This window comes from Schistocerca nitens, chromosome 3, assembly GCF_023898315.1.
Source record: "Schistocerca nitens isolate TAMUIC-IGC-003100 chromosome 3, iqSchNite1.1, whole genome shotgun sequence".
Classification (NCBI taxonomy): domain Eukaryota; kingdom Metazoa; phylum Arthropoda; class Insecta; order Orthoptera; family Acrididae; genus Schistocerca; species Schistocerca nitens.
The window spans coordinates 631,586,802-631,601,361 of NC_064616.1; the positions used below are offsets into that span (position 1 = coordinate 631,586,802).

Below are 14,560 nucleotides of genomic sequence, written 5' to 3' on the forward strand. Positions count from 1 at the left end.
CCGATGATATAGTTGCTGAACAGTTCAGAGAAAATTTGAGTCTCGTAACAAATAAATACCCCACTCATATGGTTATAGTTGGTGGGGACTTCAACCTTCCCTCGATATGTTGGCAAAGATACTTGTTCAAAACCAGTGGTAGGCAGAAAACATCTTCCGAGATTCTCCTAAATGCTTTCTCAGAAAATTATTTCGAGCAGTTAGTCCACGAACCCACGCGAATTGTAAATGGTTGCGAAAACACACTTGACCTCTTAGCCACAAACAATCCAGAGCTGATGGAGAGCATCATGACTGATACAGCGATTAGTGATCACAAGGTCGTTGTAGCTAGGCTCAATACCGTTTCTTCCAAATCCACCAGAAACAAACGCAAAATAATTTTATTTAAAAAAGCGGATAAAGTGTCACTAGAAGCCTTCCTAAGAGACAATCTCCATTCCTTCGGAACTGACTATGCAAATGTAGACGAGATGTGGCTCAAATTCAAAGATATAGTAGCAACAGCAATTGAGAGATTCATACCTCATACATTGGTAAGAGATGGAACTGATCTGCCATGGTACACAAAACAGGTCCGAACTCTGTTGCAGAGGCAACGGAAAAAGCATGCGAAGTTCAGAAGATCGCGAAATCCAGAAGATTGGCTAAAATTTACAGATGCGCGAAATTTGGCACGGACTTCAATGCGAGATGCCTTTAATAGGTTCCACAACGAAACATTGTCTCAAAATTTGGTAGAAAATCCGAAGAAATTCTTGTCGTATGTAAAGTACACAAGCGGCAAGACGCAGTCAATACCTTCGCTGCGCAGTGCCGGTGGTACTGTTACCGACGACTGTGCCGCTAAAGCGGAGTTATTGAACGCAGTTTTCCGAAATTCCTTCACCAGGGAAGACGAATGGAATATTCCAGAATTTGAAACACGAACAGCTGCTAGCATGAGTTTCTTAGAAGTAGATACCTTAGGGGTTGCGAAGAACTCAAATCGCTTGATACGGGCAAGTCTTCAGGTCCAGATTGTATACCGATTAGGTTCCTTTCAGATTACGTTGATACAATAGCTCCCTACTTAGCACTCATATACAACTGCTCGCTCACCGATAGATCTGTACCTACAGACTGGAAAACTGCGCAGGTCGCACCAGTGTTTAAGAAGGGTAGTAGAAGTAATCCATCTAACTACAGACCTATATCATTGACGTCGGTTTGCAGTAGGGTTTTGGAGCATATACTGATTCAAACATTATGAATCACCTCGAAGGGAACGATCTATTGATACGTAATCAGCATGGTTTCAGAGAACATTGTTCTTGTGCAACGCAGCTAGCTCTTTATTCGCATGAAGTAATGGCCGCTATCGACAGGGGATCTCAAGTTGATTCCGTATTTCTAGATTTCCGGAAAGCTTTTGACACCGTTCCTCACAAGCGACTTCTAATCAAGCTGCGGGCCTATGGGGTATCGTCTCAGTTGTGCGACTGGATTCGTGATTTCCTGTCAGGAAGGTCGCAGTTCGTAGTAATAGACGGCAAATCATCGAGTAAAACTGAAGTGATATCAGGTGTTCCCTAGGGAAGCGTCCTGGGACCTCTGCTGTTCCTGATCTATATAAATGACCTGGGTGACAATCTGAGCAGTTCTCTTAGGTTGTTCGCAGATGATGCTGTAATTTACCATCTAGTAAGGTCATCCGAAGACCAGTGTCAGTTACAAAGCGATTAAGAAAAGATTGCTGTATGGTGTGGCAGGTGGCAGTTGACGCTAAATAACGAAAAGTGTGAGGTGATCCACATGAGTTCCAAAAGAAATCCGTTGGAATTTGATTACTCGATAAATAGTACAATTCTCAAGGCTGTCAATTCAACTAAGTACCTGGGTGTTAAAATTACGAACAACTTCAGTTGGAAAGACCACATAGATAATATTGTGGGGAAGGCGAGCCAAAGGTTGCGTTTCATTGGCAGGACACTTAGAAGATGCAACAAGTCCACTAAAGAGACAGTTTACACTACACTCGTTCATTCTCTGTTAGAATATTGCTGCGCGGTGTGGGATCCTTACCAGGTGGGATTGATGGAGGACATCGAAAGGGTGCAAAAAAAAAAGGGCAGCTCGTTTTGTATTATCACATAGTAGGGGAGAGAGTGCGGCAGATATGATACGCGAATTGGGATGGAAGTCATTACAGCAAAGACGTTTTTTATCACGGCGAGATCTATTTACGAAATTTCAGTAACCAACTTCCTCTTCCGAATGCGAAAATATTTCATTGAGCCCAACCTACATAGGTAGGAATGATCATCTAAATAAAATAAGAGAAATCAGAGCTCGAACAGAAAGGTTTAGGTGTTCGTTTTTCCTGCGCACTGTTCGGGAGTGGAATGGTAGAGAGATAGTATGATTGTGGTTCGATGAACCCTCTGCCAAGCACTTAAATGTGAATTGCAGAGTAGTCATGTAGATGTAGATGTACATACACAGATGTGTATACATATCTACTTCACATCTAACTCAATTTTATTTTCAATATTTATACAGCAAAATTCATATAGAACACATTTACAACTCATACTTTTTTCAGGATCTTTGTTTTTTTATCAGTCAGCATTGGCAAAAGATACTGAGCCTGGATCTCAAAGCTTCTAATATTAAATCACCAATAAATGAACTTTTGTTTGGATAAAATACTGCCTCTTTATACTCGTTTGACTGATGAATCACTACTAACATGGTGTGTTCAATGTCTAACACAAAATGCTAATGAGAGTTTACACAGCATTGTATGGAATACTCGGCCCAAACACACACACGTTTCAGCAAAGAGAGCAAAAGTAGTGGCTTCTATCACTGTTTCTAAATACAATGTTAGTTCTCACAGAGTTATTTCAGAAATAATGACAAAATTAGGACTCAAATATGCTTATCAAACAGCACAAGCATCAGTAAAAAAGGACTGCAGCAAGATGAAGTGAAAAATTCAGAAAAATACAAATAAAGTCGCTGAAAAATTGATTTTGTCAAACATCAAAGAGTAGAAGCTATACTTCAACATGATGGTGTAAGCTATGGTGGCAAGTTGTTTTGATGTAATTGTGTATTATTCATACGTACGGTGCACATGTGATATAATACATCTATTTTACTATCAGTTATTGTCACATATTATAAAAACAATATTTTTATAATTTATCTACACTTTTCACATGTATATACAGTTGAAATGGTCATTATTGGCTCCATACATTTTTGTGAATACATTCCACGATAAACAAAAACCCCACTTATGGGTTTGAAAAAAATATTGATTTTTGCAACAATCTAAAATTCAAAAGTGATGGAAAAAATTTGTTCAGAAATTGAGTTTACCCCTACCGAATTCAGCATGCCAAGACATGTTACGAAACAATTTTCAGCCCCCTGCTTTTCTTTCTTTCTTTTGCTTTTTTTAAATGAGTTGGTTGAAATTTCACTAGTACCTACCCTTAAATGAACAAAAATATTATTCCCATATTAACTATTCACAGTAGACACACTACGGAACCTGTCTCACAATCTTACTATTTTTATTCTCACTTTTTGCCATGTAATACTGCATTCTATGACTTTGTCCTACATTACAATACAACCTTTGCACAGAATGTAATTTAAGAGTAAACATGCTCAATCATGCTCACACTTGAAAGCTTGCACAAGTGTGCATTGTTGAAATTCGATCAAGCTTCAAGCTGCTTGTAAAGTCTTGATGCTTGTGTAAATTTGTACTACATACGCACAAGCATGCTTTGGCGAGTATGCTTGTGCGTGAGTGTCAAGGATGAGCTACGATTGTGGCCACCTTAATGGGGCACTGGGGAAGTGCAAGTCAACCCACGCAGAGAATTGTGTGTCTAAGCACACCTAATATACTTGGTGTGGCAAATGCCATAGGGGCAAACCGAGGTAGTCAAGCCATGATTCTAATTCCATATAATGGACCATACTCTGCAGTTACACAATACAAAGCACCTAATCGATAGATGAAAACTTACTGCTAACATCCAACTGTAGAGTTCCATAAATGTCTTCACTAATAAACCTTTATAGTCTTTCAGTCTATTTTATTGTAATGTGTTCTCTAATACATGCAATGTAAAAACTACTGAACTTCTCACCATACCTCTTCCTCAGCTTCATCCTGGTGAAGAATACTCTGTAGAAACTGCTGTCTCTCAGAACCAGTTGATTTTTGATCAAACATGCCAGCCTGTATCACTTTCTCATCCATATTCAGTTTGTAACGAGCCGCTGCCAAAATACGTTCTTCAACAGAGTTCACCGTCATTAGACGCAGCACACGTACTTCGTTCTGCTGCCCAATTCGATGTGCTCGGTCTTGGGCTTGGAGATCCTACAAAAAAATTAACTGTATTACAAACAAATCTTAAAAAACACAGAAATTAACAGAATGTCATATCCTAAACTCTACAACACAAGGTTAAAATATATTTGCATTTAATGAATATATAAGGCACTGAATCATCAACAGGAGCACAAAAAGAATGAAAACTTTGGAAGCTTTTGGAAGAAATTCTTTCACAAATTAGACATTTCCAACCAATTGTCCATATCCTAGTCTCTCATATGAAACATGGAAACACCCTTGTCAGGTCCAGGTTCACTGATGATACCTTCATGCTCTGAAACTCGTTTCTCCATAGTCTAAACACCTTCTCTGCACCTGGTCCTCCTCAACCCAATGTGCCACCTTCCTGGACATTGACCTCGCCCTTTCTCACAGCTCCTTCCATACCTCTGTCCATATTAAACCCACTAACCATCAGCAGCACCTGTATTTTGACAGCTGTACCCTCTTTCACAACAAAAAATTGCTACCACATAGCCCGGTCACTTGTGGATTGTGTATTTAGAGGGTTGAGAATTCTTTTGCTCAGTATGCCTTCACAGTCAGGCTCTACCACCCAAACCTAGCCCACAAACAGATTTTCCACGCCATATCCTCACACACACCTTATTCTCCACCACCTCAAGAATCAAGTATAAGGGTGCACGCCCCTGTCATTGCACAATACCACCCCGCACTGGAGCAACTGAACCATTTCCTTCACAGGGCGTTGATTATCTATTAACGTGGCCGAAAATGGAGGGACATCCCACCCACGAACCTTCCCACCCCTCTTATAGTGCTGTCCCATCATCCACCCAACCTGCAAAATTTCCTGGTTCATCCCTATGCCAAACCCACTCACTAAGGCATGACACAGGGATCATATCCCTGACCTAGGCACAACAGGTGTCCGATTTGCCCATCCAGCACATCTTATTCCACTCCTGTCACAGGCTTATCCCGTCTCAGGCATGGTCACTTATAAAAGTGGCCAAGTCGTAAATGAACACTGCTGCAACTTCTGCACAGCATTTTATGTGGGCATGACCACGAGAGTTGACCATCCAGTGGCACAACAAACTGTTAAGCACAACATGCTGAAGTTCAATGGCTGCTTCTCCATCCATACCATTTAGATCCTTCACTTCAGTACCAGCTTTACTGAACTACATAGATGATAGTTATCCTAGCAACACTTCCATCACTCCTGTGATCCTCTTGGCCTCAATCTCCACTAACCCATTGTTCCCACACCCTCTACCCAATAGTTCCCTTCTTTTGTCCTGTCACCCCCTCCCAATCCATGTAACCATGTCACCTCAGCTACAATGCCCATGTGTTGAACGTCTAGCCTGTGCAGCTATTGCCCCTCCCTCCTGCAAACCTACCGTATCGTGCATGACTGTTACCCCCCTCTGAGCCATGAGCAACCTGTTCCCAACCCACCCCTCCTGCTTTCAGCCTCTTTCTCCCTCTATCCACCGTACCTGACATGACTTCTTACCCCAGTCCATCTACTGAACAGCAATCCCAGGAGGGAGGGAGGGAGAGGGGAGGGAGAGGGAGAGGGAGAGGGAGAGGGAGGGAGAGGGAGAGAGAGAGAGAGAGAGAGAGAGAGAGGGGGGGGGGAGTTTTACTCTAGCTTGCCTAGCTTGTTAAAGTTTTCTTCTGAAAGCTAGCAAAGGTTTCATCCTTTTTTGTATGCTTCTCAACATCTCACTGCTTCTGCTATTTGGTGAGTAATCTTCTTTACTCCTAAAATATTTACACTCTGCCGTAACTTCCCTTACTATATAAAGTGAACATATCTTTCTTTAGAAAATAAGGACTTCTTTTAAGCACACCCCTCAATGCCATATGAAACACAAAAAGATGACAGTAGAGGTTAAAATTACTCATTGTGAGGAAATCACATCCTACACTTGGTTGGGAAAATAGTAGAACATAACTGCCAAAACTGTAGTTTGAGGTTTCCAAAAGAATTCAAATGAAAATTCTCTAGGTTGATAGGTAGTAGAGATAGTTGGAGTAATGAGTAAATGTAAAAGCCCACAAAAATAGCTGTGAACTTCAATTTCTCCACTGAATCCATCTCACAACTACTGAAGCAACATCTGAAGCTGTAATCTGCAGTCTACTACTATAGACCAAAGTCAAGTGTCACACCTCAAAACACTCAGCTTCTGAACCAGAGACAGTACCACGGCCAAAACTACTTGATGCCACACATGCTACTTATCTTTACAGTGATACTTTAACATATTGTAAGGTTGCCCTGCTGCCAAAAACTTCTGTCCTAATGACAACCCTAAAATTTGTTAATAACCCCTTCCCACACTATTTAAACTGATTTTGTACCAGCCAATTCATATGTCACTTCTCACAGCAGGATACATAATGAGTCAGGTGCATTAATCCCCCCCCCCCCCAAAAAAAAAAAAAAAAAAAAAAAAAATCTTCAGACCTTAATGATACAGATAGCTGAACCATAGGCACTACCAGAACGGAGGGTTATCTATGGAGAGGCCAAATTGACTTATTGACCTTCCTGATGACGGGTAGTAGCCTTTTCAGTAATTTCGGGGGCAACAGTCTGGATGTTGACTTGGTCTTGTAACATTAGCCTATATGGCCTCGCTATGTTAGTACTGCGAACGGCTCAAAACAAGCAGGAAACTACAGCCATTATTTTAGCTGATGGCATGCAGCTCTACTGTATGCTCATCATCCTCTTGGGTAAAATACTCCAGAGGTAAAATTGTCCCCATTTGCAACTCAGTAGGATATCATCAGGAAAAATATGGTAACGATCCAAAAGCTATGGATTTCGATACAGTAGAGCCCTGATAATTCGAGCCCTGGTATTTAGAGGTTCCGTGTAATTCCAGCTGCTCTTAAGAAAATTAAAATTTTACATAAAACCATGAAAGATGATTGTAGACATGGAAGGGCCTGGAGACACAGGAAGGTTTCAAACAGATTACAGAATGGTACGACAGAGATTTCAAAACCAGATTTTAAATTGCGAATCATTTCCAGGGGCAGATGTTATGAACTGCAGAAAAATATGAAAGCAAGGAGATGGGACCTGGATAAGAAAAAAGAAGCGGAGGTTGTTGAGAGTTTCAGAGGGAGCATTTGGCTATGATTTACTGAAACAAGAGTAAGAAACACAATAGAGGAAGAATGGATAGCCCTGTGAGATGGCATAGTGAAGGCAGCAGAGGAATAAACAGGCAAAAAGACAAATGCATAATGCACTAGATAGTGAATATAACAGACAAAACGAGAAAACATAAAAATGGAACAATTGATGCAGTCAAAAGGGAAAACGTAAGTCTAATAAATGTAATTGGCAGAAAATGCAAAATGACAAACCAGAAATGGCTAAAAAAGAAATGAAGAGCTGTTGAAGGATGCATGACTATGGGAAAGATAGATGCCACTTACAGTAAAACTGAAGAGATATTTGGAGGAAAGAGAAGTACCTTTATGAATAGCAAGAACTCAGAATGCTAGACAGTACACAGCAAAGAAGGGAAGGCTGTATGGTGGAAAGGATACATGGTAGGTCTACACAAAGGAAACAGATGTGAAGACAGCATCATGGAAACAGAAGAAGAAATGGGTGAAGATGAACTGGGATATATGACATGGGGGAAGAACTTGACAGAGGACCTAAGTTGAAACAAGGCTCCTGAATTACATGAAATTCCTTCAGAATTATTGAGATCTTTTGGAGAGCCAGCCATAAGAAAACTATTCCATTGGATAGGCGAGCTATATGACAGGTAAAATACCTTCACACTTCAAGAAGAATGTAATAATTACAATTCCAAAGAAGACAGGCACTGACAGGTATGAATACGTGGAACATTTTGTAAATAATGCACAGCTTGGTAACACTGTGGATTGTTTGATGCAACAACAATGAATATTACATCAAATGTAGTTGGGAACTCGAGGAAGCAACACACTTTTTTTTCCCACCGTGTACTCTAACATAAAAATTGTTGAGAGGTAGAAATGGACCCTGCAGGGATCTCAGGTACTGTGACTATTGAAGACCAGAGGTTGTGCATCAGGATCAAAACATCATGGGGCAAGAACCCAATAAATCCACAGTTAATTAAGTGAAGTTTGTGGTGAGTTTACAGTGGACTGTAGTACAGTTTCGTGTTGCGTTAATCATTTTCATGGTGGTCATATGAGCATAGATGGGAATCCAAGACCCAGAAGGCCAGAAACGTCAACAGATGAACAAGTATGAACCTTGTGGTAGATGCTCAAGAAGAAGATTGCAGTGTGACTTGTGAGGAACTCTCTGAAGCCACAGGAATTCCCCAAACATCAGTATTCCGTATTCCCAACATCAGTTTTCCGTATTCTGAAAAATAATTTGAGGAAGAGAAAAATTACTGTGAGGTGGGTCCCACACTGTTTGACTGCTGAAGAGAAACAGAGATGCTTGTGCATTGCAACCTTGCTCAGACAATGATTCGATTGTGAAGGTCAAGGATTCTTGTGTCAAATTGTCACTATTGATGAAACATGGATTAGAGACTTTGAAACAGAGTTGAAATCACAGCTGAATGAGTGGAGAGCTTCAGATTCTCCACATACAACAGAATTTTGACATGCTCAATCAAAGCTCAAGCAAATGATGACTTTTGCTTTGATCACCAAGGAATCATCATGACATATAGAGTTCCATGTGGAACAAGTGTCACAGCAATGTGTTATCATAACTTCATGCAAAATATGCACAGAGAAATACGCAAAACTCGACCTCAGTTGCTTGAGGCTGGGCCACTCATTCTCCATGACAATGCTCATCTGCACATTGGCAATGTTGTAGCCCAAAAACTGCACGAATACAGATAGGAAGTGTTGCATCATCCTCCCTAAGGACATGTGTCCGCCAGACTTCGACTTGTTCCCAAAGTTGAAAAAACCTATGCATGGACATCACTCTCTTTATCTGGAAGAGCTTTCTAACACTGTTCCTGAGCCATTAGACAGATGAAAAGAAGTGGTGTCCTGGATGGAATAATAGAGCTTTCAAGATGTTAGAGTTCAGTCACAGAGAAGCAGGGAGACTATATTGAAGGACTGTAAAGAGATACTGGGGAGAGAGAGGAAAAAAAAAAAAAAAAACATTTAAGTAAAAAAAATTGTGTGCATTATTTGTGAAATGTCCCTCTTATTACTGAAAGATTCATTTAATAAGTCATGCTTGCAAAAACTGACACAAATTATTTACAGAAGAAAGCAAAAACCAGTAGAATCCAACAACAGGGAAGATCAGTTTGGGTTTGGGATAAGTGTAGGAACATGCAAGACAATACGACCCTAAGACTTATCAGTGCAATGATGGAGATTTCTTCTTAGAGTCATTTTCTTTAATTTAAACCATATAGGTACATACATTGTTACTAACTAATTAAGGATACTTGTAAGCTAGCTTCTGCAAAAAAAAATTCTCAATCCAATTGAAGTAATTTTGCTGAGATCGACTCTTTCCAACTGTCCCATCCACACTCATCTTGTATACTTGTTTTGTCTACCTCCTTTCATTAATCCTCTCTATATGTCCAAGCAATCTCGCCATACCTTCCCCAATATTCAACACTACATCTTCTTTCACTCCATGAAACTCCCTAAAATTAACATAGTGAACTTAACTAAAAGTTTTAACTCTTAGTTAAACTGTAGCTATGTTGAATAAAACTTGATATCACACTTACTCACAATATTATTTATTGATAAATTTAGTAAGGTAGCCATAAAATTAAATCCTGACACTGACTCACAAAAACTAATGTGAACAATGGCCTTTTATCTCATTGGAACGTTTGGGTAACTTTAGGTAAGGCTCCAGGTCCTCAGAAATAAGCCAATTCCTCAATTTATTCTTGGTAAGTTTCATATTTGAAAATGATTGTTTGCATGAATATGTAGACTTGAATAAGGAAAGAACAGCAAACACAAGTTTTTTTCAGTTGACAGAGTCAGGGATACTATTCGAGGTGTTAAAATTCAACGCATCTTCACTTCAGAGCACTCATCTACAGATAAAGACACAAACACCAGGTAAGTATGTAAAAACAGAAATAATAAAACCAGTCATATCTACAAGGTATTGTACAGTCTCACATATCTTTGTCCCTATCATTCTCTGTTTCAATTGTTTCCAATTCATAGTTATTATTCAACCACTTTTCAAATGATTCATTATTAATATAATTATCTTCTTTTGCTTGATCTCTCACTTTTTTCCACACTTCACGAGAAACATTTCCACACTCTTCAACAGACTAGATACACCGTCCACTGATAAGTACTGCATGAAATTCAGCACATTAAAAATTATCTCACGCACCTTACTTAGAAACATTATCCATCCCCCACTTTCAAAGACACTGTCACAAGAAGAAAAAGTGGTTATGATGGCATCAAGTGGAAGTGGTGTGAGTCACCTACATCCCCATCTAATGTCACTTTTTTCAAACAGACTTGTTCAAGCCAAAAACCTACTTCTGTGCATAGACCATGAAGTTTCATTCACACTGTATGTGCAAACCTGCACATGGTATTTTTTGGAAGAGCCACATTCGAAGGGCCAAAGCGCCACATGTGGCTCACAAGCTGTGGTTTGCTCGCCATGTCTTAGAAGATAGGTTGAACAAGCTTCCGACAATGTTGGCTGGCACACACTCTTTGAAATTCTCTAGGCAACAGGACTAAAACACAGGGAGCAGACGGTTATTAACAACTTGTACAGACTCCAAACTGCAGTTATAATAGTGAAAGAACAAGTCTGAGAAGCAGTATTCAAGAAGAAAGTGACACAGGGTTATAGCCTATGCCCAATGTTATTCAATATGTGCACTGAGCAAGTAATAAAGCAAAAATTGAGAAAGTTGAAAGGGGGAATTAAAATGCAGGGTGGACAAATAAAAAATTTGAGGTTTATAATATTCTTTGTAAGTCTGTCAAGAGAAAGCATTGAAGTTGCAAGAATGAGGTTGTAAGATGACAATCAACAGAAGTGGAAAAAAAAAAAAGGGTAATGGAACGTAGTCAAATTAAACTGTGTGATGATGTGAGAATTTGATTAGGAAATGAGACACTAAAACTGATAGACTAGTTTTGTTATTTGAGCACCAAAATAATTTATTATGGTCATCCTGTTTAGGATACAAAATGCAGACTGACAATAGAAAGAAAATAATTTCTGAAAAAGAGGAATTTGTTAATATGAAATATAAATTCAAGTGTTAGGAAGTCTTTCCTGAATGCATTTGTCTGGAGCATAGCTTTGTACAGAAGTGAAACTTGGACTATCAAAATTTCAGATGAGAAGAGAATAGATGCTTTTGAACTGTGATGCTACAGAAGAATTCTGAGGATTATAATACATGGAAAGTTCTCACTGACAATAACGAATTACCTAGGATGACTCACCAAAAGGGAGAAGGGCTGTGTCGTCAACAGGTACACAAACAAAAGGTACAGAGCTTTGCTTTGCTAGCTTTTGCAATGGAATTCATTTCTCAAGCTTGTAGGAGAAACACACACACACACACACACACACACACACACACACACACACACACACATTCCTGTTTCCCTACATTGTGCTCAGTCAACTGCCAGCTCTTTCCTGGCCCATAATGAGTGTACTGAGGTGAGATGGAGGTGCAGGGTGGGCATCATGAATGGAGAGAGGCAGGAAGCAGAGAGGTTTGGGAAAGCATCTATCGGCTCGTGGGTGGGTGGGTGGGTGGGGGGGGCCTCTGTGGGCTAGCTAGAGGTGCAGGTAGAGGGGGCAGGTGGCAGACGGCTGGGCATGCGATTTCACAGACTAGGGTGTGAGATGACAGCACACAACTAGCTGATACGTATAGGGTGAGAGTTCTGGGACAGGCCAGAGACCAGGCTACCTGTGAAAGAAGCCATGTTATATACCAGCTCTGCTGTAACCACTGCACAGCATTTTACATTGCTATGACAACCAACCAGCTAACAACCAGAATGCATGGACACTACCAAACTAATGCCAAAAACAAGGTGGACAACCCAGTGGCACAACATGTGAGATTTCAATGGCTGCTTCACAACCCATGTCACCTGGATTCACCCCACCACCACCAGCTATTCTGAGCTCCGCAGATGGGAGCTATCCTTACAGCACATCCTTCACTCCTGTAACCTCCCTGACCTCAACTTAAGATAACTTGCTGTCCCCCCATCCATTGGTGTGTAGACACACACACACACACACACACACACACACACACACACACACACACACACACACACACCATCCCCTGTCCCAGTACCACCACCCAATACATGTCAGCTAGCTGTGTGCTGCCATCTGACGCCCCAGTCTGTGAAACTGCATGCCTACTTGTCTGCACCTGCCCCCTCTACCTGCACCCCTAGCTAACCCACAGACAGTTCCCCACTCTCCCACGAGCCTACTGATGCTACCCCCTCTCTACATCTTTCACCCCATCCCACCCTACACCCCCCACCTCACCCCAGCACATTCACCATGGGCCAGGATAGAGATGAGCACAATGTAGGGAAACCAGTGCATGCGTGTGTGTGTGTGTGTGTGTGTGTGTGTGTGTGTGTGTGTGTGTGTGGGAGGGGAAGGGGGGTCGTTTCTCCTACAAGCTTGAGGAAGGAATTTCATTCTGAAAGCTAGCAAAGCAAAGCTCTGTACCTTCTGTTTGTGTACTTGTCAACGCCGCAGCACTTCTGCCTTTTGGTGTGTCATCTCCTTTATTCCTAAATAATTCTGAGGATTAGATGAGTAGATCAAATAACCAATGGAGGGTCTGAGAATTAGTGGACAGTATGCTGCTTGATTATAAGTTCATTTTGGCTTTTTGCCTTGAAAAGTACATGTTATGTTCTGACATTGTAGATGGACAAGAAGCCAATAAAGCTGAAATAAGGTCATAATCAAGTGGTATACTGTCTACTGATTCTTTGTATAATGTTCTACTGTGACATAATATATTCTGCAGGTCCCATAATAAAGAAACTAATGAAGAAGTGCTAAACTGAATTAGAAAAAAGAAAAGACAAAAGAAATTTATGGTACAACTTGACTAAAAGCGAACAGTTGTTAGGACACATCCTGAGGCAGGAAGGAATTGTCAATTTGGTAATGAAGGGAAGTGTGTCAGGGTGGGAGTGGGGTTGGGGGTGAGAACAGGCTGTTTTCCTATGTTAAAAATATGGTTCAGATTGTTGTTATTCTGATTGATTAAACCATTTAAGTAGCCTTGACTTCAATATCCTCACAAAATATCTGTCATTTAATTAAAGCATAAAAATAATTAAATATCATAATCTGGCCACATGATCAAAAACAATGTGTTATTAGCTGTTGCTCTGGTGACAGCACAGGCTAGGAGCAAGACAAAGCTACACTTGTGTTATAGGTACGTTAGCCGAAGTTACGAGGTTTTTACATACTTTTACTGCAAACAGTTTAGCTATTTAGTGATGGAAAACACTATTACAACTTTTTAGTAACAATAGAAAGGAATTTTCTGGACACTGATAGTGGAAGCCATGCGAAGGTTAATGTGTTATGCTCTACCCACTGAGAGCATCGGTATGTGCAACAATGGACATTCTTTTCCATGCTCCCTGCAACAGCATTAAACTCACTCAAAACTAAATTATTGTAGAACTTTCACAAACTGGTCCGTATATTATAACTGTATTGTCAACTATCAGTCATGAGCTACGGACCAAAGCACAACAAAATTATTCTTGGCAAAACTTAGTGCCGATTTCCTCTGTAGATCACAGTCAGCAGAGATACTACTCCTGTCAGGCATTCTGTGGCGCATCGGATAGCACATTCATCTGCAGTGAAAGAGATCATGTGTTTGAATCCTGCAAGAATGATATATTTTTAAAAGTTTCACATGAAATATGAAAATAGTGTTAGCAAGAACTGATTGTAGCGGTTGTTTCGATTGTAGGACATATATATAGCTTCACACTAGTCTTAGTCTGAGAAAAAGACAACAGAGGATAAATACATTTACTCTGCGAACAAACAATTCACTTTTTTTTTTTAAATCATTGCTAGTGGTGAAGATATTACCATACATCCAAAGTACAATGAGGTGTAGGATG

General features: G+C 40.3%; 1 protein-coding gene across 3 annotated transcripts in view; it reads right to left on the reverse strand.

The window, feature by feature from the left end:
* LOC126248573 (ATP-dependent helicase brm) overlaps positions 1–14,560 on the reverse strand; it is a 456,856-nt gene that overhangs the window by 147,367 nt on the left and 294,929 nt on the right. For all 3 annotated transcript variants that reach the window (XM_049949677.1, XM_049949678.1, XM_049949676.1), the window contains one exon: positions 4,160–4,390. In XM_049949677.1, the coding sequence (XP_049805634.1) occupies positions 4,160–4,390 (231 nt within the window). The remainder of the gene's footprint in view (positions 1–4,159; positions 4,391–14,560) is intronic.